Here is a 23,201-nt window from a genome sequence, read left to right as displayed (position 1 = left end):
TGGTAATCAGTTGGGTCGCTGTTTGATGACGTATTTGACATTGGTATGGAGCACTCGTGAAAAGTTGCTAACTAGCTAGCTTGTAAGGTAGCTGCAATTATTATATTTTATCTAGCAAAAGTCAGAAACATGTAGCTACATACATAAACATACGATGTGGTAAAGCTTAGACGTAGCGAAATTAGTAGATTTAATTTGAAACTTGCTTTAATAACCCGTGCTTGTCGGTTCAGTTGCTAGATTGTTAGCTAGCTGACCATTTGCACAACGATGCATGTATAGCTAGCTAACCTCTTCTCTTCTCACAAGGTCCAACCATGGCTCTTATTTCAAGATCATGCAGTGGGTTCCTCGCGCAACTGTCATCACTGACGCATCACAAGGCTTTCAGGTGACTATTTGTTTTGATATATAAGTTATCTGCCTACATTGTGTAACGTTAAAGGCTTTCACAGTCTTACAGATTGTGCACCAAATAGTAAAAGTTACAAAAGCAAAACTCATGAACGGGAATTTTTATTTCATTTAACCTTTAGGCAAGTCAATTATGTAAATTCATATTTACAATGACGCCTAAAAGCACAGAAATGGCACACATAGAACAGATCTACTGCTTCCTTGACTTCTTTCCATGCCAATGACCGATCTATAACTCAAATTTCTACGTGAGTTTGGTGGGTCACCAAAAAAAGTTACATATTGCAGCTTTAATAGTACAAATATGTTTATTACTCAACAAATATTTCCATTAGCAACTACTGTCATTTACTGTCGTCATGGACGGTATTCACATCTAAAAAAGGTCTAAATAAATCACTCACCTCCCAAGGATCCCCGATAGCACTAACCTAATGCCATGCACAGGTCAGAAGTCTACACCAGCTCAATAAATTGGAGGTGTCGAAAATTATTTTTTTCCCCCCCCTGAAGTACATACCGGCCGTGGCAGAAGTAAATTAACAAACTTATTTTAGCATTATTAAGCTTGAAAGCTGGTAAATGGCTGCTTCCTGGGCTTAAAGGAGATTTGCCCCACCTACGTCCCGCAAGGCCAGATTCTGTTTGGCGTAGCCCTTGATCGTGACTCAGTTCCATTACATATAGGGCTGTCCCCAACTAAAAAAAATCTTGGTAGACCAAAAGTCGTCTGTTCTTTCAACCATTCGATTGCTCAAATTTTTACATGTATAGAAATACCCTATGTGTTTTAATAAAATCAACTTTTTGCACTGAACTTGTCTGATGCTTTAAGCTTATGGTTTGATGCCTCAAGAGGGCGCCAGAGATCCAGACCCAACTATTCTCTTCCCACTCCTGCTGGCTTTTCGCAGATTCTGCCATTACTCTCCTGAAGTTGCTGGTAATCGGCAACATGAGGAGTCAGTAACCTTCCTCATGTGGAATGGCAATTTATCTTACAATTTCTACCGATCTCCGTGGCTGTTATGAAACCGTTTCATTTACTTTATGATGTCTTCATATGTCAAAATCATTGTCATGTGGTTAATCAAAATTCGACGAAAATGATACAAACCTAACAAGTAACTTCTATTGTAAACAGTCTACATAAAGCCAACAAATAAAAACATTACAGCCTGCTGGTAGAAAAGATCCTGGTTTTTAATTTTTTTATGTAATTTTTTTTTTTACATATAAATACCCTATAAATCACATTGGCTACACATGGTCTGTCTGCAACGAACTTGAAACATTGTATCAACTATTAACTTGGGTCTGGCCCAAAGCTTGTGCTAGCAAACTTATGTAAGGGATAAGAAGCTGTGCTTGACTTGGGCAGGCGCTCACCGGAGCTGAGTACTGGCACCTCACATTCTACTGCCTGAGATCCTGTTCCTCTTATAGAATATTAGCTAAAAACTATTGTGGATCTCCTGCACCTAAATATAAACAGTACCCCCACCCAAAATGAGTACCAGAACCTATTCCAGTCCAAGTCGAGCACTGATAAGAAGCCTATTTTATGACGTTTCCACCAAGTCATTATCATTAGACTTAGTGTAGTAGCCTGGTATAACCATCATGGGGCTGTAGGCCTCAGAGCACACATCCTGTTTAGTCTTAATACCGTGACTTACTGAGGCCTGTATTTCAATACCTATATAGTCAGAAATCACTTACTGTCTCAATCAACGAGGGAAGATTTAAAATAGACACAAGTGCTGTACAGAAACCCAGGAGACACTGTGACCCCATCCGAGGACACCCCCGGACAGGGCCAAACAGGAAGGATATAACCCCACCCACTTTGCCAAAGCACAGCACCCCACACCATTAGAGGGATATCTTCAACCACCAACTTACCATCCTGAGACAAGGCCGAGTAGTGGCCTGATGTCGAGTCATCTGTTATGAAAGACCAAACATTTTTCTCTGAACACAAGGTTACATGACGTGCACAGTCATTGTTATTGTATTTTAATTACGGGGTGATTCCTAGCACGGTTCTAGCCGGCCCTCTGCCCAGTACCCTGCCCTGAACTTTAGTCACTGTCACGAGACAGCTACCACCCGGTTACTCTTCCCTGCACCTTAGAGGCTGCTGCCCTACATAGTAATGGAACGCTGGTCCCTTTTAATAAGGAACGCTGGTCCCTTTTAATAAGGAACGCTGGCCCCTTTTAATAAGGGAACGCTGGCCCCTTTTAATAAGGGAACGCTGGCCCCTTTAATAATGTTTACTTACTGTTTTACCCACTTCATATGTATATACTGTATTCTAGTCGTGGTTCATACTGCTGTCCACTTCATACTGTATTCTAGTCGTGGTTCATCCTATATAGCAACTGCTGTCCACTTCATATGTATATACTGTATTCTAGTTCATCCTATATAACTACTGCTGTCCACTTCATATGTATATACTGTATTCTAGTCCTGGTTCATCCTGTTCAACTATTGCTCTACATACTATTCTTCAGATATACAGTGCTACATACATATTCTACCATGTACTGTCCATTTATAGTCTATACATACACATGTATTTAGACTCTGGACTCTGTTGCTAGTCCTAATATTTATATTTCTTCATTCCATTATTTAAGTTGTTAATTGCGTGTATTGTTAGATACAGCTAGGAACCAAGCATTTAGTTAGATACTACTGCACTGTTGGAGCTAGGAACACAAGCATTTAGTTAGATATTACTGCACTGTTGGAGCTAGGAACACAAGCATTTAGTTAGATATTACTGCACTGTTGGAGCTAGGAACCAAGCGTTTAGTTAGATACTACTGCACTGTTGGAGCTAGGAACCAAGCGTTTAGTTAGATACTACTGCACTGTTGGAGCTAGGAACACAAGCATTTAGTTAGATATTACTGCACTGTTGGAGCTGGGAACCAAGCATTTAGTTAGGTACTACTGCACTGTTGGAGCTGGGAACCAAGCATTTAGTTAGATACTACTGCACTGTTGGAGCTAGGAACACAAGCATTTAGTTAGATACTACTGCACTGTTGGAGCTAGGAACCAAGCATTTAGTTAGATACTACTGCACTGTTGGAGCTAGGAACCAAGCGTTTAGTTAGATACTACTGCACTGTTGGAGCTGGGAACCAAGCATTTAGTTAGATACTACTGCACTGTTGGAGCTAGGAACCAAGCATTTAGTTAGATACTACTGCACTGTTGGAGCTAGGAACCAAGCATTTAGTTAGATACTACTGCACTGTTGGAGCTGGGAACCAAGCATTTAGTTAGATACTACTGCACTGTTGGAGCTGGGAACCAAGCATTTAGTTAGATACTACAGCACTGTTGGAGCTAGGAACCAAGCATTTAGTTAGATACTACTGCACTGTTGGAGCTGGGAACCAAGCATTTAGTTAGATACTACTGCACTGTTGGAGCTAGGAACCAAGCATTTAGTTAGATACTACTGCACTGTTGGAGCTGGGAACCAAGCATTTAGTTAGATACTACTGCACTGTTGGAGCTAGGAACACAAGTATTTAGTTAGGTACTACTGCACTGTTGGAGCTAGGAACACAAGCATTTAGTTAGATACTACTGCACTGTTGGAGCTAGGAACACAAGCATTTTAGTTAGATACTACTGCACTGTTGGAGCTAGGAACCAAGCGTTTAGTTAGATATTACTGCACTGTTGGAGCTAGAAACACAAGCATTTAGTTAGATACTACTGCACTGTTGGAGCTAGGAACACAAGTATTTAGTTAGGTACTACTGCACTGTTGGAGCTAGGAACACAAGCATTTAGTTAGGTACTACTGCACTGTTGGAGCTAGGAACACAAGTATTTAGTTAGGTACTACTGCACTGTTGGAACTAGGAACACAAGCATTTAGTTAGATACTACTGCACTGTTGGAGCTAGGAACACAAGCATTTAGTTAGATACTACTGCACTGTTGGAGCTAGGAACCAAGCATTTAGTTAGATACTACTGCACTGTTGGAGCTGGGAACCAAGCATTTAGTTAGATACTACTGCACTGTTGGAGCTGGGAACCAAGCATTTAGTTAGATACTACAGCACTGTTGGAGCTAGGAACCAAGCATTTAGTTAGATACTACTGCACTGTTGGAGCTGGGAACCAAGCATTTAGTTAGATACTACTGCACTGTTGGAGCTAGGAACCAAGCATTTAGTTAGATACTACTGCACTGTTGGAGCTGGGAACCAAGCATTTAGTTAGATACTACTGCACTGTTGGAGCTAGGAACACAAGTATTTAGTTAGGTACTACTGCACTGTTGGAGCTAGGAACACAAGCATTTAGTTAGATACTACTGCACTGTTGGAGCTAGGAACACAAGCATTTTAGTTAGATACTACTGCACTGTTGGAGCTAGGAACCAAGCGTTTAGTTAGATATTACTGCACTGTTGGAGCTAGAAACACAAGCGTTTAGTTAGATACTACTGCACTGTTGGAGCTAGGAACACAAGTATTTAGTTAGGTACTACTGCACTGTTGGAGCTAGGAACACAAGCATTTAGTTAGGTACTACTGCACTGTTGGAGCTAGGAACACAAGTATTTAGTTAGGTACTACTGCACTGTTGGAACTAGGAACACAAGCATTTAGTTAGATACTACTGCACTGTTGGAGCTAGGAACACAAGTATTTAGTTAGGTACTACTGCACTGTTGGAGCTAGGAACACAAGCATTTAGTTAGGTACTACTGCACTGTTGGAGCTAGGAACACAAGCATTTAGTTAGATACTACTGCACTGTTGGAGCTGGGAACCAAGCATTTAGTTAGGTACTACTGCACTGTTGGAGCTAGAAACACAAGCATTTAGTTAGATACTACTGCACTGTTGGAGCTAGAAACACAAGCATTTAGTTAGATACTACTGCACTGTTGGAGCTAGAAACACAAGCATTTAGTTAGATACTACTGCACTGTTGGAGCTGGGAACCAAGCATTTAGTTAGGTACTACTGCACTGTTGGAGCTGGGAACCAAGCATTTAGTTAGATACTACTGCACTGTTGGAGCTAGGAACCAAGCATTTAGTTAGGTACTACTGCACTGTTGGAGCTAGGAACCAAGCATTTAGTTAGATACTACTGCACTGTTGGAGCTAGGAACACAAGCATTTTAGTTAGATACTACTGCACTGTTGGAGCTAGGAACCAAGCGTTTAGTTAGATACTACTGCACTGTTGGAGCTAGGAACACAAGTATTTAGTTAGGTACTACTGCACTGTTGGAGCTAGGAACACAAGCGTTTAGTTAGATATTACTGCACTGTTGGAGCTAGAAACACAAGCATTTAGTTAGATACTACTGCACTGTTGGAGCCAGGAACACAAGCATTTAGTTAGATACTACTGCAAGGTTGGAGCTAGGAACACAAGCATTTTGCTACACCCTCAATAACATCTGCTAAACGTGTGTGTGACCAATAACATCTGCTAAACGTGTGCATGTGACCAATAACATCTGCTAAACGTGTGCATGTGACCAATAGCATCTGCTAAACGTGTGTGTGACCAATAACATCTGCTAAACGTGTGCATGTCAAATCAAATCAAATCAAATTTATTTTATATAGCCCTTCGTACATCAGCTGATATCTCAAAGTGCTGTACAGAAACCCAGCCTAAAACCTCAAACAGCAAGCAATGCAGGTGTAGAAGCACGGTGGCTAGGAAAAACTCCCTAGAAAGGCCAAAACCTAGGAAGAAACCTAGAGAGGAACCAGGCTATGTGGGGTGGCCAGTCCTCTTCTGGCTGTGCCGGGTGGAGATTATAACAGAACATGGTCAAGATGTTCAAATGTTCATAAATGACCAACATGGTCGAATAATAATAAGGCAGAACAGTTGAAACTGGAGCAGCAGCACAGTCAGGTGGACTGGGGACAGCAAGGTGTCATCATGTCAGGTAGTCCTGGGGCATGGTCCTAGGGCTCAGGTCCTCTGAGAGAGAGAAAGAAAGAGAGAATTAGAGAGAGCATATGTGGGATGGCCAGTCCTCATGTGACCAATAACATTTGATAAACGTGTGCATGTGACCAATAACATCTGATAAACGTGTGCATGTGACCAATAACATCTGATAAACGTGTGCATGTGACCAATAAAATGTGATTTTGAATGACTTGTCGTCTTGGCCACAGGGAGTATAGATATGTAGATATGGGAGTTTATCAAAATTGGATTTGTTTTCGAATTCTTTGTGGATCTGTGTAATCTGAGGGAAATATGTCTCTCTAATCTGGTCATACATTGGCAGGAGGTTTAGGAAGTGCAGCTCAGTTTCCACCTCGTTTTGTGGGCAGTGAGCACATAGCCTGTCTTCTCTTGAGAGCCATGTCTGTCTACGGCGGCCTTTCTCAATAGCAAGGCTATGCTCACTGAGTCTGTACATAGTCAAAGCTTTCCTTAAGTTTGGTTCAGTCACAGTGGTCAGGTATTCTGCCACTGTGTTCTCTCTGTTTAGGGCCAAATAGCATTCTAGTTTGCTCTGTTTTTTTGTTAATTACTTGACACATTGGAAAGAATTATCTTTTTGTTTTCTCATGATTTGGTTGGGTCTAATATCTATACATCTCTCTCTATATCTCTATCTATACATCTCGCTCTATACATCTCTATCTCTCTCTATCTATACATCTCTCTCTCTATCTATACATCTCTCTCTCTCTATCTATACATCTCTCTCTCTATCTATACATCTCTCTCTCTATCTATACATCTCTCTCTCTATCTATACATATCTCTCTCTATCTATACATATCTCTCTCTCTATACATCTCTCTCACTCTCTCTATCTACATCTCTCTCGCTCTCTATACATCTCTCTATACATCTCTCTCTCTCTATACATATCTCTCTCTCTCTATACATATCTCTCTCTCTCTATACATATCTCTCTCTCTCTATACATCTCTCTCGCTCTCTCTCTATCTACATCTCTCTCGCTCTCTATACATCTCTCTATACATCTCTCTCTCTCTATACATCTCTCTCTATCTATACATCTCTCTCTCTCTCTCATAGTGTGTCAACAACCGCAGCAGCCATCCAGAAAATGACCAGGGTTCGTGTTGTTGACAACAGCCCACTGGGTAGTACCCCATGGCACCGTTCGCCTAGAGTCATCCACGTGTACACCAAGAACGGAGTGGGCAAGGTGGGCGACCGCGTTCTGCTGGCCATCAAAGGAGGGAAGAAAAAAGCTCTTATCGTTGGCCACAAGATGCCCGGAGAGCGGATGAACCCGCGTTTTGACTCCAACAACGTCGTCCTGATTGAAGACAACGGTAACCCTACGGGAACTAGAATTAAGGTTCCACTACCGACACACTTGCGTAAAATGGAAGGAGACTATTCCAAGCTGTTGGCCATCGCTAGCCGGTTTGTGTAGTTCTGTAACAGGGCGGCAGGGTAGCCTAGTGGTTAGAGCGTTGGACTAGTAACCGGAATGGTTGCAAGTTCAAACCCCCGAGCTGACAAGGTAAAAATCTGTCATTCTGCCCCTGAACAGGCAGTTAACCCACTGTTCCTAGGCCGTCATTGAAAATAAGAATTTGTTCTTAACTGACTTGTCTAGTTAAATAAAGGTAAAATTAACATTTTAAACAGAAGGTCCTTCGTTAATAGTTGTGATGACAGCCGTCGTGTCCTCACACAGGATCACGTGGAGGTGGAGGTGATTCCTAGCACATTTTCACCTAGTCTCCCATTGACATCAACGTACGACTAAGTGAAACATTTGACTTTTAAGTGGGCTGTGTGCCCCTATGTTAGCCAATGGAAATCTCTCCACATGTTATTGGTAATGAAACCGTGTTGTCGATGTAAACAGACCCTTTTTTCTCCACAAAGTCTCATGTCATTTTATGTTGTTTTGATATAAATAAAGTTTACATTATTCAAATGATGCATCTGTATTATTACTCAGGGTGAACTCTTAGGGCCGGTTTCCCGGACACCGATGAGCGTTGTCCTGGACAATAAGACGAGTTCAAAGGAGAATCTGAATTTAAATCTTCCACAGTATTTAGTCCAAGACTAATGACTTTTTTTTTGGTGTCCAGGAAAATTCCTCAACTCGAAGAAAGTCCTACAACGTTAAATCAAGGACCTTGGTGAAATGATGCTCATCACAGCCTACTGTTCAAATGACTGTTCATTCTAATAGGTGGGACTCACCTAATTATGCCTCACCTACCCTTTTGCTCGCTGCATGTTCTGTAATTGCAGTAGCTAACGTTTTGTTCCCAAATGAATGGCAGTTGATTTTAATTCATTTTTGGATCCTTTCTTGAACATTTCCACTTACATGGAACATTCAGGTAGAAATATGTTGTGTAGAACGAGCGAGGCACTACATGGAACATTCAGATAGAAATATGTTGTGTAGAACGAACAAGGCACATTCAGATAGAAATATGTTGTGTAGAAATAACAAGGCACTACATGGAACATTCAGGTAGAAATATGTTGTGTAGAACGAGCAAGGATCTGACATATAGAACGAGCAAGGCACATTCAGATAGAAATATGTTGTGTAGAACAAGCAAGGCACATTCAGATAGAAATATGTTGTGTAGAATGAGCGAGGCTCTGACATATAGAATAAAGATTCGTGGCACCTCACCAGACGGTGAATTTGATTCTGGAAAATGGACCTCTCGGGTCCTTTACAAGCCAGAATGTTAAAGAAAATGATATTTGAATTTACTCTGCCAATTTGTCCGTGGTGTTGGTCCTTCAGCTGCTCGGATTTTGAGCCGTCTCCAAAATAAAGTGTAGTTTTACCCCACTTTGTTAAGAACGCCGGGACCGCAGTTAATATGTCTATCACCTGGCGCACAACCATGGTAACACCTGCAAGACTTTGGCTAGTGCTCATGGTTTACGTGCGTGCTCTTCCGTCACGTGCACTTGCCTTTGGTCATGAACAATGCAGGTCTTGATTGCCACCCAGGCTGCGTTTCGACAGGCAGCCCCAATTTCAGATGTTTTATTTTTCTTTTTTTTTCTCTTATTGTTCTTTTGACCAATCAGATCAGCTCTGAAATAGATCAAAAGACTGATTTAGTTTCACCATCAGGACCAGTTTTATATCTAGGGCAAATATGTTCATTTCTACTGTGTGTGTGTGTGTGTGTGTGTGTGTGTGTGTGTGTGTGTGTGTGTGTGTGTGTGTGTGTGTGTGTGTGTGTGAACTTGATGAAAGCCATGCCTCTTATGATTTGTAAATGTCAAGAGGTTTCGAAGACCATAAAGCACAGTGTTCAATCCCAGGAGTGAACATGTATTTACTGAAGGTAAAAACCCCAACATTTACAATCGCTAGCTTTTGCAGAGAGGATTGACACAATCAGAACTTTTCAAACAGCAACATGTAGATATTAGATGCAAGGATAAACGAAGTGATCTTATTGACTCATTTGAAATCAATTCTAAAATGTAAAGTATAGGGAGAGGCATCTTGTTAGTTCAGTAGACATTGATGTATTTAATTATGTTGGAATGTTTTCCTCTCATTGCTTCCGTTGGTCTTTATAGATCATTCATATAGACAACTCAAATACATTTGAATGAAAATTAGATTAACCATCCCTTTAATACAATCAGCTCAAATACATTTTACCCAATGAAAATTAGATCAACCATCCCTTTAATACAATCAGCTCAAATACATTTTACCCAATGAAAATTAGATCAACCATCCCTTTAATACAATCAGCTCAAATACATTTTACCCAATGAAAATTAGATTAACCGTCCCTTTAATACAATCAGCTCAAATACATTTTACCCAATGAAAATTAGATCAACCATCCCTTTAATACAATCCGCTCAAATACATTTTACCCAATGAAAATTAGATCAACCATCCCTTTAATACAATCAGCTCAAATACATTTTACCCAATGAAAATTAGATCAACCATCCCTTTAATACAATCAGCTCAAATACATTTTACCCAATGAAAATTAGATCAACCATCCCTTTAATACAATCAGCTCAAATACATTTTACCCAATGAAAATTAGATCAACCATCCCTTTAATCTGCATTGTAATCCAATCCACGTGGTCTGAGTATCTAAAATATAATCCAATACGAGATGTTTTAAACCCATAAAAACTATGATTTGTTATTTGTCAGTTCTACTTTTGTTCAGTTTAATAACTCAAATACTGTATTTCCTCATATACAGTAACATTCTACAACTGCAGTACCATGATCGCCACACTGAGACTCTACAATACTTCCACCTAGTGGGCATAGTCAAATAATGTCCTCGAATATCAGCTGTGGCTAAAAGACAAATGATATTACCCAGAACACTGCGATAATCAAGAGCCTTCCTAACATATCTCACAAAATAATAAACCTAAAAAAATCGTAAGATATATATCTGACAACGTGTTTAACAGAACCTCTGTGAGTGCGTGAGCCAGATGGACTATCTGTAAATATTCCCATAACACCCCACTAACCCCACGTGGGTCAACCAGATGCACTATCTGTAAATATTCCCATAACACCCCACTAACCCCACGGTGGGTCAACCAGGTGATGAGAGAGTTCACTAGAGGCACTAAACAGCAAAAGACAAAACAGACTTGATCCTCTTCGGTTCAACTAACGTGATTTAAAAAAAACGTGTTTCCACACAGCCATATTGATGCTTCGTGCTCTGACCCATTCTGTTCACAGACAGCTCTAGTAGGGCCGGGGCGATACCAGTATGGGCTCATTAGTGTCGTACATCCCATTTTATTTACAGACAGATCTACAATTCCACAGTGAATAAAATGTTTTTAAAAATTTCTAAAATTTTGCATAGGTAACCCCGTAGCATGGGGGTGTGGTCTCTAGCTTGGTTGGGAGGGTCTCGCCCTGCATTACATGGCTAGTAAGATCCTCACTGCTATATGGGGTTAGCTGAGGTGGGTGAGGGGGCTTGCTGTAGTGTAGTCGGCAGGCTGAGGGGGGGTGGGTGAGGGGGCTTGATGTACTGTAGTTGGCAGGCTGAGGTGGGGGGGGTGAGGGGGTTGCTGTACTGTAGTTGGCAGGCTGAGGGGGGTTGGGTGAGGGGGCTTGCTGTAGTGTAGTTAGCAGGCTGAGGGGGGGGGGGGGGGGGTGAGGGGGCTTGCTGTAGTGTAGCTGGCAGGCTGATGGGGGGGGGGGGCTGTGCTGTAGTGTAGCTGGCTGGTGTAACTGATTCACACTATAGGGCCAAACTGAGCCGAACTGAACTGGGCTGGTTATTCTTCCACCATAGTAGCTGGAACCGTGCTGGAAAGGACAATGTGGAAATAAAATATCTGAGTCAGTACAGTACAGGTCAGCCCTATCGTTCAGATCAGGCAGAGGAAGATATAGGCTAGGAAGGTCTTCATGGTTTCAGGGAAGATATAGGCTAGGAAGGTCTTCATGGATTCAGGGAAGATATAGGCTAGGAAGGTCTTCATGGATTCGGGGAAGAGGCTACAGTAGATCTATATGAGCCCAGTGAAGAAGCACCTTGCCGGGCACGTTGGCTGTTCGGCCTGGTTCTCTTCAACCACACATGGTCATATACAGCCACTGAATACATACAGGAAGAAAATAGAAAGAGAGAGGCCAATGGACAGAGAGGAGAGAAAGAGAGGCCGATGGACAGAGAGGAGAGAGAGAGATGGACAGAGAGGAGAGAGAGAGATGGACAGAGAGGAGTGAAAGAGAGGCCGATGGACAGAGAGGAGAGAGAGAGATGGACAGAGAGGAGAGAAAGAGAGGCCGATGGACAGAGAGGAGAGAGAGACGGACAGAGAGGAGTGAAAGAGAGAGAGATGGACAGAGAGGAGTGAAAGAGAGAGAGATGGACAGAGAGGAGAGAGATGGACAGAGAGGAGAGAGATGGACAGAGAGGAGAGAGATGGACAGAGAGGAGAGAGAGAGATGGACAGAGAGGAGAGAGAGAGATGGACAGAGGAGAGAAAGAGAGGCCGATGGACAGAGAGGAGAGAGAGAGATGGACAGAGAGGAGAGAGAGAGATGGACAGAGAGGAGAGAGAGAGGTGGACAGAGAGGAGAGAGAGAGATGGACAGAGAGGAGAGAGAGAGATGGACAGAGGAGAGAAAGAGAGAGAGATGGACAGAGAGGAGAGAGAGAGATGGACAGAGGAGAGAAAGAGAGAGAGATGGGCAGAGAGGAGAGAGAGAGATGGACAGAGAGGAGAGAGAGAGATGGACAGAGAGGAGAGAGAGAGATGGACAGAGGAGAGAAAGAGAGAGAGATGGACAGAGATGAGAGAGAGAGATGGACAGAGAGGAGAGAGAGGCCGATGGACAGAGGTGAGAGAGAGAGATGGACAGAGGAGAGAAAGAGAGAGATGGACAGAGATGAGAGAGAGAGATGGACAGAGAGGAGAGAGAGATGGACAGAGAGGAGAGAAAGAGAGGCCGATGGACAGAGGAGAGAAAGAGAGAGAGATGGACAGAGATGAGAAAGAGAGGCCGATGGACAGAGAGGAGTGAAAGAGAGAGAGATGGACAGAGGAAAGAAAAAGACAGACCGGTGGACAGAGGAAAGAAAGAGACAGACCGGTGGACAGAGAGGAGAGAAAGAGAGACCGATGGACAGAGAGGAGAGAGAGAGAGAACGACAGGTGGACAGAGATGAAAGGGAGAGATGGACAGAGGAGAGAAAGAGAGATGGACAGAGAGGAGAGAAAGAGAGATGGACAGAGAGGAGAGAAGGACAGAGAGGAGAGAAGGACAGAGAGGAGAGAAGCACAGAGAGTAGAGAAGGACAGAGAGGAGAGAAGGACAGAAAGGAGAGAAAGAGAGATGGACAGAGAAGAGAAGAGAGAAGCACAGAGAGGAGAGAAGTTAGACACTAGACCACAGGCTGCTAAAATGCATGGCTGTTTGTTGAAAATGTAGAGAATGATCTAGGACCCACCTCAGAGATATTCACCTCAGATGCAGAACCCACTTTAGAGATATTCATCTCAGATCCAGGACCCACCTCAGATATATTAATCTCAGATCCAGGACCCACCTCAGATATTCATCTCAGATCCAGGACCCACCTCAGATATTCATCTCAGATCCAGGACCCACCTCAGATGCAGGACCCACCTCAGAGATATTCATCTCAGATGAAGGACCCATCTCAGAGATATTCATCTCAGATAAAGGACCCACCTCAGAGATATTCATCTCAGATGAAGGACCCATCTCAGAGATATTCATCTCAGATAAAGGACTCACCTCAGATATATTCATCTCAGATAAAGCACTCACCTCAGATAAAGGACTCACCTCAGAGAGATTCATCTCAGATGAAGGACTCACCTCAGATAAAGGACTCACCTCAGATAAAGGACTCACCTCAGATAAAGGACTCACCTCAGATAAAGGACTCACCTCAGATAAAGGACTCACCTCAGAGAGATTCATCTCAGATGAAGGACCCACCTCAGATAAAGGACTCACCTCAGAGAGATTCATCTCAGATGAAGGACTCACCTCAGATAAAGGACTCACCTCAGAGAGATTCATCTCAGATGAAGGACTCACCTCAGATAAAGGACTCACCTCAGAGAGATTCATCTCAGATGAAGGACCCATCTCAGATAAAGGACTCACCTCAGCGATATTCATCTCAGATAAAGGACTCACCTCAGCGATGTTCATCTCAGCCACTCCTTCTCCCTCTTTGTCTAGCTGCTGGAAAGATCCTGTAACAATAGTAAGTACATTTATGAATGATAACTTTGTTGGATATGACCAGGGTCCTGTCGATTAGACACCAAATGGAAGAAAACAAGGAGGGACTACCTAGACTTGTGCAATGAAAAGAAGGGTTTTAAAGCATTAACGGTTGCCCAGGTAACTGGTTTAGCATACATTAGGTCTACACACAGTACATCCATCTTGATTAACTACCAGTACAGTACTTACTAAACAAGGCTTCCAGTTTCACCAGACAGCAGATGAAGTTGTCAAAGTCTATGGCCTCGTTCTCAGCATAGCGAGCCACCAGGACCTGATTCAGCCTGTTGTTCAGTTTAAAACCTTCGAGGGAAGACGGCAGAGTCAATAGTGTGTGTGTGTGTGCGTGTGTGTGTGTGTGCGTGTGTGTGCCTGTGTGTGTGTGTGTGTGTGCGTGTGTGTGTGTGTGTGTGTGTGTAACTATACCTGCCGACTCCACAGCAAGTCGCATCTCATAGGAGCTCATGGATCCCGACTTGTCCATGTCATATTCTCTATAGATGACCTACCGATAAAACACACATATATTAAATTCTCTATAGATGACCTACTGATAAAACACACAGATATCATATTCTCTATAGATGACCTACCGATAAAACACACAGATATCATATTCTCTATAGATGACCTACTGATAAAACACACAGATATTAAATTCTCTACAGATGACCTACCGATAAAACACACAGATATCATATTCTCTATAGATGACCTACCGATAAAACACACAGATATTATAGACATAGGCCGGGATTCAATTTCATGTCGCGTTATGTCGCAGCCGACTACATGCACAGTGTTTACCATGAAATGCGATCTCTGCGAACGTCATGGTAAATGCCTATAAAATAAGCATGGTCAGATTCATAGTGCCTGGCGCTATAGCGCACCTTGGATTGAATCATGGCCATACAGATTTCAAAAGGTAGGAAATACATGCATTTCTTTGGATGATTCAGTATATCAGGTTCAAATGTATGGAAGTATATACTCAGTGGCCAGTTTATTAGGTACACCCATCTAGTATCAGGTCAGACCCCCCTTTTGCCTCCAGAACAGCCTGCATTCTTGTGGGCATGGAAACGTTACTCAATTGGTATCAAGGGACCTAACGTAATGCCAGGAAAACATTCCCCACACTCCATTACACCACCAATCTGTACCGTTGACACCAGGCAGGATGGGACTATGGACTCATGCTGCTGATGCCAAAACCTGACTCTGCCATCAGCATGACGCAACAGGAAGTGGGATTCATCAGACCAGGAGATGTATTTCTCCTCCTCATTGTCCAGCGTTGGTGATGGCGTGTCCACTGTAGCTGCTTCTTCTTCTTCTTGTGTTTAGCTGATAGGAGTGGAGCCCCGGTGTGGTCGTCTGCTGCAATAGCCAATCAGTGACAAGGATCGACGAGTTGTGCGTTCCGAGATGACACGCCGTTATTTGACTGTTTGTGGCACGCCTGTTAGTTTGCACGACCCTTGACCCGGCGTGCCTGGCACCGACGATCATACCATCCTCAACGTCGCTTAGGTCACTCGTTTTGCCCATTCTAACGTTCAATCGAACAGTAACTGAATGCCTCGATGCCTGTCTGCCTGCTTTATATAGCGAGCCATGGCCATGTGACTCTCTGTCTGTAGGAGCGAACCATTTTTTTTGTGAACGGGGGTGGTGTACCTAATAAACTGTGTATATGCTGTTATTCCTGTTACTGCAGTTGTACCAAAGGCTGTAGATTGATGCAGAGTGTCACGTCCTGGCCATAGAGAGGTTTTTATTCTCTATTTTGGTTAGGCCAGTGTATGACTAGGGTGGGTATTCTATGTTCATTTTCTATGTTTTGGATTTCTGTGTCTGTTTGGCCGGGTGTGGGTTCTCAATCAGAGGCAGCTGTCTATCGTTGTCTCTGATTGAGAACCGTACTTAGGTAGCTCTTGCCCACATGGGTTTTGTGGGTAGTTATTTTGTGTTTTGCGCCTGACGGAGCTGTTTCGGTTGTTAGTTTTGTTACGTTGTATTTCGTGTTCAGTTCTAGTTAATAAATGACGAACACGTACCACACTGCGCCTTGGTCCTCACCTTCCACCTTCCACCAACGGCCGTTACACACAGTCATATTAAATTAATCAGTGTTGTGCACCTTAGGAATTACAGTCCCCCTAAACTGGCTACTCAGTGTATATGCTGGGTACTTCCTGTTATTGCAGTTGTATAAAAGGCTGTAGATTAATGCAGAGTCATATGGAATATGAATCAGCATTGTATTGAATAGTAATGAATATGAATCAGTATTGAATAGTAATGAATATGAATCAGTATTGAATAGTAATGAATATGAATCAGTATTGTATTGAATAGTAATGAATATGAATCAGTATTGTATTGAATTGTAATGAATATGAATCATTATTGTATTGAATAGTATTGAATTTGATTCAGTATTGTATTGAATAGTAATGAATATGAATCAGTATTGTATTGAATAGTAATGAATATGAATCATTATTGTATTGAATAGTAATGAATATGAATCAGTATTGTATTGAATAGTAATGAATATGATTCAGTATTGTATTGAATAGTAATGAATATGATTCAGTATTGTATTGAATAGTAATGAATATGAATCATTATTGTATTGAATAGTATTGAATATGATTCAGTATTGTATTGAATAGTAATGAATATGAATCAGTATTGTATTGAATAGTAATGAATATGATTCAGTATTGTATTGAATAGTAATGAATATGAATCAGTCATATAAATGAATCAGTGTTGTCCACCTTCAAGCCAGATACAAACTGGGCCCTAAGGAATTGAATCAGGAATGAATCAACCTTTAGCTCTCACCAACAACAGTACATGGTGACCGAAGAACTAGGTATATGTCCCAAACCCTAATTGTCCAGGGTAACTCTAACCCAGATAAATCTCTGGGCCGTAGTGCGTTATATTAGGAATAGGGTGCCGTTTAGGATTCAAGCCAGGCCTTACCAGCCACTTCCTGATCTTATTCCAGAGCATCTGGAACTCTACCAGGCCGAGACGGGCGGTGCCATCCTTCTGGGGGATTTGCTGAGTCAAGGAATGTAAAAAAAAAAAAGTAAGAAAGGAAACTCTTCAGTCAGCCAATCAGAAACAAGCTGCTAGTGTGGAGACCCTGTTCAATACCGACAGCATAAAGGGAGCTGATTCGCCAGAGGGCTGTCAAATCTAAAGGGTTCTCAAGCCTATAGGGTCTTGAGAGACCACTGGCCAATCCCAACTCTTTAGAAATAACAAAGGGGAGGGCGAGTTCTGTCCAGAGTACGGGTGTGGGTGGGGGGGGTGGGGGGGGGACGGGGGGGACAGCGTGAAAAGGATACATCCATGAGGCTGACCATGGTCCTACAGGACTCCATACTGAAGCCGTCTGTCTTCAGGTCTTCGTCTGAAATCAAACAACAAAACAGTCAAGCTGATGATCTGAGTCTTCCCACAGCAGAACCCACAAGGCTACCTCCTGTCCTCCTGAGAATGGGGACATACACTAATGGTGGGACTGGGTTTGGGGTTTGGGCTATCAGGAAATGTATGTGGGTTCACACCAAAGGAAAACGGCTGTACTCACGTCTAGTCACTACTCTGTTCAGGATGGTCCTAAGCTCGCGGACAGAAATCTCCATGTCCTAAAACACAGAAGGGCGATTGAGGGGGGGAAAAAAAACAAGTCTTAGACATAGCGTAGGTTTAGAAAAATCTCTAAGGTCCAACCTTTAAACAATCTTGGAACAAATTAGTTCTAGAATATTTGTTATCCGAATTAGATATAGCATAGCTGATAATCCTACGATGGACATCTCTAACTCAGCCAACAAGCCAATAAAGGAATCGCACCTCTCCTGCCAGCTGAGAAAACATAGATTTGAATGAGTCTTCGACGTCATCTTCACTGATGTCATCCTACAAGAGAACAGGGGAATACAAACATTTTATTACATTCCAACCATTTAATCAGAAGGTCAGGATGTACAATATAAAACCCATAGTAACAGGCAAGACAGCTACATTGTCGACATTAGTCTTATGTTCTACCCATAGTCGTTATGGTAGTGACTGTTATATCCATAGTAGTTGTGACTGTTCTATCCATAGTAGTTATGGTAGTGACTGTTCTATTCATAGTAGTTATGGTAGTGACTGTTCTATTCATAGTAGTTATGGTAGTGACTGTTCTATCCATAGTAGTTATGGTAGTGACTGTTCTATCAATAGTAGTTATGGTAGTGACTGTTCTACCCATAGTAGTTATGGTAGTGACTGTTATATCCATAGTAGTTATGGTAGTGACTGTTCTACCCATAGTAGTTATGGTAGTGACTGTTCTACCCATAGTAGTTATGGTAGTGACTGTTCTATTCATAGTAGTTATGGTAGTGACTGTTCTATTCATAGTAGTTATGGTAGTGACTGTTCTACCCATAGTAGTTATGGTAGTGACTGTTCTACCCATAGTAGTTATGGTAGTGACTGTTCTATTCATAGTCGTTATGGTAGTGACTGTTCTACCCATAGTAGTTATGGTAGTGACTGTTCTACCCATAGTAGTTATGGTAGTGACTGTTCTACCCATAGTAGTTATGGTAGTGACTGTTCTATTCATAGTAGTTATGGTAGTGACTGTTCTACCCATAGTCGTTATGGTAGTGACTGTTCTACCCATAGTAGTTATGGTAGTGACTGTTCTACCCATAGTAGTTATGGTAGTGACTGTTCTACCCATAGTAGTTATGGTAGTGACTGTTCTACCCATAGTCGTTATGGTAGTGACTGTTCTACCCATAGTAGTTATGGTAGTGACTGTTCTACCCATAGTAGTTATGGTAGTGACTGTTCTACCCATAGTAGTTATGGTAGTGACTGTTCTATTCATAGTAGTTATGGTAGTGACTGTTATATCCATAGTTGTTATGGTAGTGACTGTTCTATCCATAATAGTTATGGTAGTGACTGTTCTATTTATAGTAGTGACTGTTCTACCCATAGTAGTTATGGTAGTGACTGTTATATCCATAATAGTGACTGTTCTACCCATAGTAGTTATGGTAGTGACTGTTCTATCCATAATAGTTATGGTAGTGACTGTTCTACCCATAGTAGTTATGGTAGTGACTGTACTATTTATAATAGTGACTGTTCTATTCATAGTAGTTATGGTTGTGACTGTTCTATTCATAGTTGTTATGGTAGTGACTGTTCTATTCATAGTAGTTATGGTAGTGACTGTTCTATCCATAGTAGTTATGGTAGTGACTGTTCTACCCATAGTAGTTATGGTAGTGACTGTTCTACCCATAGTAGTTATGGTAGTGACTGTTCTATTCATAGTAGTTATGGTAGTGACTGTTCTATTCATAGTAGTTATGGTAGTGACTGTTCTATCCATAGTAGTTATGGTAGTGACTGTTCAATTCATAGTAGTGACTGTTCTATCCATAATAGTGACTGTTCTATTCATAGTAGTTATGGTAGTGACTGTTCTACCCATAGTAGTTATGGTAGTGACTGTTCTATTCATAGTCGTTATGGTTGTGACTGTTATATTCATAGTAGTTATGGTAGTGACTGTTCTATTCATAGTAGTTATGGTAGTGACTGTTCTATTCATAGTCGTTATGGTTGTGACTGTTCTATTCATAGTCGTTATGGTTGTGACTGTTCTATTCATAGTAGTTATGGTTGTGACTGTTCTATTCATAGTCGTTATGGTTGTGACTGTTCTATTCATAGTCGTTATGGTTGTGACTGTTCTATTCATAGTAGTTATGGTAGTGACTGTTCTATTCATAGTAGTTATGGTAGTGACTGTTCTATTCATAGTCGTTATGGTTGTGACTGTTCTATTCATAGTCGTTATGGTTGTGACTGTTCTATTCATAGTAGTTATGGTTGTGACTGTTCTATTCATAGTAGTTATGGTTGTGACTGTTCTATTCATAGTCGTTATGGTTGTGACTGTTCTATTCATAGTCGTTATGGTTGTGACTGTTCTATTCATAGTAGTTATGGTTGTGACTGTTCTATTCATAGTAGTTATGGTAGTGACTGTTCTATTCATAGTCGTTATGGTTGTGACTGTTCTATTCATAGTAGTTATGGTAGTGACTGTTCTATTCATAGTCGTTATGGTTGTGACTGTTCTATCCATAGTAGTTATGGTAGTGACTGTTCTATTCATAGTAGTTATGGTAGTGACTGTTCTATTCATAGTAGTTATGGTTGTGACTGTTCTACCCATAGTAGTTATGGTTGTGACTGTTCTATTCATAGTAGTTATGGTTGTGACTGTTATATTCATAGTAGTTATGGTTGTGACTGTTCTATTCATAGTAGTTATGGTTGTGACTGTTATATTCATAGTAGTTATGGTAGTGACTGTTCTATTCATAGTAGTTATGGTAGTGACTGTTCTATTCATAGTAGTTATGGTTGTGACTGTTATATTCATAGTCGTTATGGTTGTGACTGTTCTATTCATAGTAGTTATGGTAGTGACTGTTCTATTCATAGTAGTGACTGTTCTATCCATAATAGTGACTGTTCTATTCATAGTAGTGACTGTACTATCCATAGTAGTTATGGTAGTGACTGTTCTATCCATAGTAGTTATGGTAGTGACTGTTCTATTCATAGTAGTTATGGTTGTGACTGTTCTATTCATAGTAGTTATGGTAGTGAGTGACAATACAGGAAATCCCACCTCATCTTCCAGATCTGCTGAGATTTCATCGTCTAACTCTCTGGGATGAGAAAACAGACACAATGAAAATATACACACACACTTAACACGTACGCACACGCACACACACACACACACACACACACACACACACACACACACACACACACACACACACACGCACACAGAGGCATGGTGACCCACACACAAGTCTTTTTTTTAAGCCATACGTCATGAATTACAGGATCACACGCACACACTTACTCTGTCTCAGACTGTTTCTCAGTGAAGACTCGCAGGACGAAGTCGGCCTCCTGGCCAGACTCGAAGGTGGAGGGGACGATGAGGTATTCTCCTGGAGGGAGACGGAGACGGTTGCTGACCTCTCTCAGGTTGACGAAGGTCTCCGAGCGAGCGCAGGATGAATGGGTCAGGAAGAAGTCCTTCTTTAAGTGCACGTTCTGACAGCCCCTGTACTGGATAGAAAATATATGTCTTCAACTACATACTGTATGTTGAAGCCCAGTTTACCTGATACAGGTTAAGTCCTAGACACCACCACCCCCCCCCCCCTTTCCCCACCCACCTAATTAAAAATGCTTCTTAGTCCAAGACTAGGCTAAACCTGTGTCTGGGAAACTGGCCCATATTCATGTAGATGAGTGCCATTTTAAAAAGGAAGAACGCATCTATAACCATACCCGAGTTGGCTCATTCTCACAATGACCAAAAGACATGAGCCTAAATGTCCAGCTGTGGGAACAAAATGATTTATACCTCTTCTGGAATCTGTACAAACAGAAGAATACAATAGGAGAAACATTAAAGTATGAAAACAATGAATTTCTGTGAAAAGCAAAGTAGTGAGTGTGTAGCAGCGTCAACCCCCCCCCCCCCCCCCCCCCCACCCAGACATGTTAGGCTGTCGACTCCTTAGAAGCTCGTTTCTCACCTCGTAGATGGCGAACCCGATGGTGTGCATGTCCTGTCCCTGTTTCCGGTACCTCCTCCTGTCCTTCTGCATCAGAGCCACCAGGAAGCTACAAGCCACCTCTTCATCCTCAGGGTCGTCGTCCTCCTCTAGCAGAGTGATCTTATACTGGGGGTTGATCCAGAACGTGTCTGGAGGAACACAGAGATAAGACAGAGTTATACTGGGGGTTGATGCTGAACAACACAGAGATATGACAGAGTTATACTGGGGGTTGATCTAGAACGTGTCTGGACAATAGAGGAGCATTAAGGTAATCCATACAACCAAAATGTTATAGATATCCCATTTGGTCAAATCAAATCACATTTTTATTTGTTGAATGCGCAGAATACGACAGGTGTAAACTTTACCGTGAAATGCTTACTTACAAGCCTTTAACCAACAGTGTAGAGTTAAAAAGTAAGAAAAATGTGTTAAATAAAAAAAAATTGAAATAGTAACACAATAAAATAACAATAATGAGACTATATACACAGAGTACCGGTACCGAGTCAATGTGCAGGGGTACAAGGTAGTCAAGACAGTCGAGGCAGTAGAGGCAGTCAAGGTAGTCGAGGGTAGTCACTGTTGTCGAGGCAGTCGAGGGTAGTCGAGGCAGTCGAGGGTAGTCACTGTTGTCGAGGCAGTCGAGGGTAGTCGAGGCAGTCGAGGGTAGTCACTGTTGTCGAGGCAGTCGAGGGTAGTCGAGGCAGTCGAGGGTAGTCACTGTTGTCGAGGCAGTCGAGGGTAGTCGAGGCAGTCGAGGGTAGTCACTGTTGTCGAGGTAACATGTGAATGTGTAGCTGTTGTAAATGCTCTGTGGTGATTTTCCTGAAAACACTAACACATAAAATAGGATCTTAGCTCCTACTCTAAATGTTCATGTTGACTGTGACTCACTGGGATGGTTCCTGTTCTGGACTGTAAACGCTCTATGTAAGATGTTTCTATGACACTAGGAAGGTTCTGGCTGTGCTGTATCTGTACCATAGTGTAAATGTTCATGTTGACTGTGACTCGCTGGGATGGTTCCTGTTCTGGACTGTAAACGCTCTATGTAAGATGTTTCTATGACACTAGGAAGGTTCTGGCTGTGCTGTATCTGTACCATAGTGTAAATGTTCATGTTGACTGTGACTCGCTGGGATGGTTCCTGTTCTAGACTGTAAACGCTCTATGTAAGATGTTTCTATGACACTAGGAAGGTTCTGGCTGTGCTGTATCTGTACCATAGTGTAAATATTGATGTTCTGGTATTTTCTAAACTATGCGTTCTG

The 23,201-nt window shown here is 42.0% G+C and overlaps 2 protein-coding genes across 5 annotated transcripts in view; one reads left to right on the top strand and one right to left on the bottom strand.

The window, feature by feature from the left end:
- Positions 1-7: 7 nt before the first annotated feature.
- On the top strand, positions 8-8,378 carry mrpl14 (mitochondrial ribosomal protein L14). Of its 3 annotated transcripts, none has more exons than XM_021564584.3 (3): positions 8-87; positions 310-391; positions 7,499-8,378. In XM_021564584.3, the coding sequence occupies exons 2-3, from the start codon at positions 318-320 to the stop codon at positions 7,863-7,865; spliced, it is 441 nt and encodes a 146-aa protein (XP_021420259.2). In that variant the 5' UTR covers positions 8-87; positions 310-317; the 3' UTR covers positions 7,866-8,378. The 3 variants fall into 3 exon arrangements, with proteins under 3 accessions (XP_021420259.2, XP_036801903.2, XP_036801902.2); XM_036946008.2 differs by having other exon boundaries at positions 10-82; XM_036946007.2 differs by having other exon boundaries at positions 14-43.
- A 1,670-nt stretch (positions 8,379-10,048) lies between these two features.
- Positions 10,049-23,201, bottom strand: part of LOC110492801 (calpain-1 catalytic subunit) — a 47,406-nt gene continuing 34,253 nt past the window's right edge. The window contains exons 13-24 of one of the 2 annotated variants that reach the window (XM_036945999.2): positions 21,904-22,073; positions 21,729-21,740; positions 21,216-21,427; positions 20,973-21,012; positions 18,110-18,175; positions 17,844-17,901; positions 17,599-17,663; positions 17,228-17,296; positions 14,651-14,729; positions 14,414-14,527; positions 14,132-14,190; positions 10,049-12,049 (exon numbers count right to left, since the gene is read on the bottom strand). In XM_036945999.2, coding sequence (XP_036801894.2) covers positions 12,023-12,049; positions 14,132-14,190; positions 14,414-14,527; positions 14,651-14,729; positions 17,228-17,296; positions 17,599-17,663; positions 17,844-17,901; positions 18,110-18,175; positions 20,973-21,012; positions 21,216-21,427; positions 21,729-21,740; positions 21,904-22,073 — 971 coding nt within the window. In that variant the 3' untranslated portion in view covers positions 10,049-12,022. Of the gene's footprint in view, positions 12,050-14,131; positions 14,191-14,413; positions 14,528-14,650; positions 14,730-17,227; positions 17,297-17,598; positions 17,664-17,843; positions 17,902-18,109; positions 18,176-20,972; positions 21,013-21,184; positions 21,428-21,728; positions 21,741-21,903; positions 22,074-23,201 lie in introns of those variants that run through there. The other variant, XM_090201776.1, reaches the window with a different exon arrangement.

Source organism: Oncorhynchus mykiss, chromosome 16 (genome assembly GCF_057628025.1).
Source record: "Oncorhynchus mykiss isolate SJ-2025 chromosome 16, ASM5762802v1, whole genome shotgun sequence".
In the NCBI taxonomy this organism is placed as follows: domain Eukaryota; kingdom Metazoa; phylum Chordata; class Actinopteri; order Salmoniformes; family Salmonidae; genus Oncorhynchus; species Oncorhynchus mykiss.
This window is presented reverse-complemented; position numbering and strand designations above follow the sequence as displayed.

Excerpts from the sequence above, each read along its gene's own strand:
- mrpl14 (XM_021564584.3), top strand. The coding sequence starts at position 318 with ATGGCTCTTATTTCAAGATCATGCAGTGGGTTCCTCGCGCAACTGTCA. Across the intron at positions 392-7,498 it reads ACGCATCACAAGGCTTTCAG|TGTGTCAACAACCGCAGCAG; the intron begins GTGACTATTTGT and ends TCTCTCTCATAG.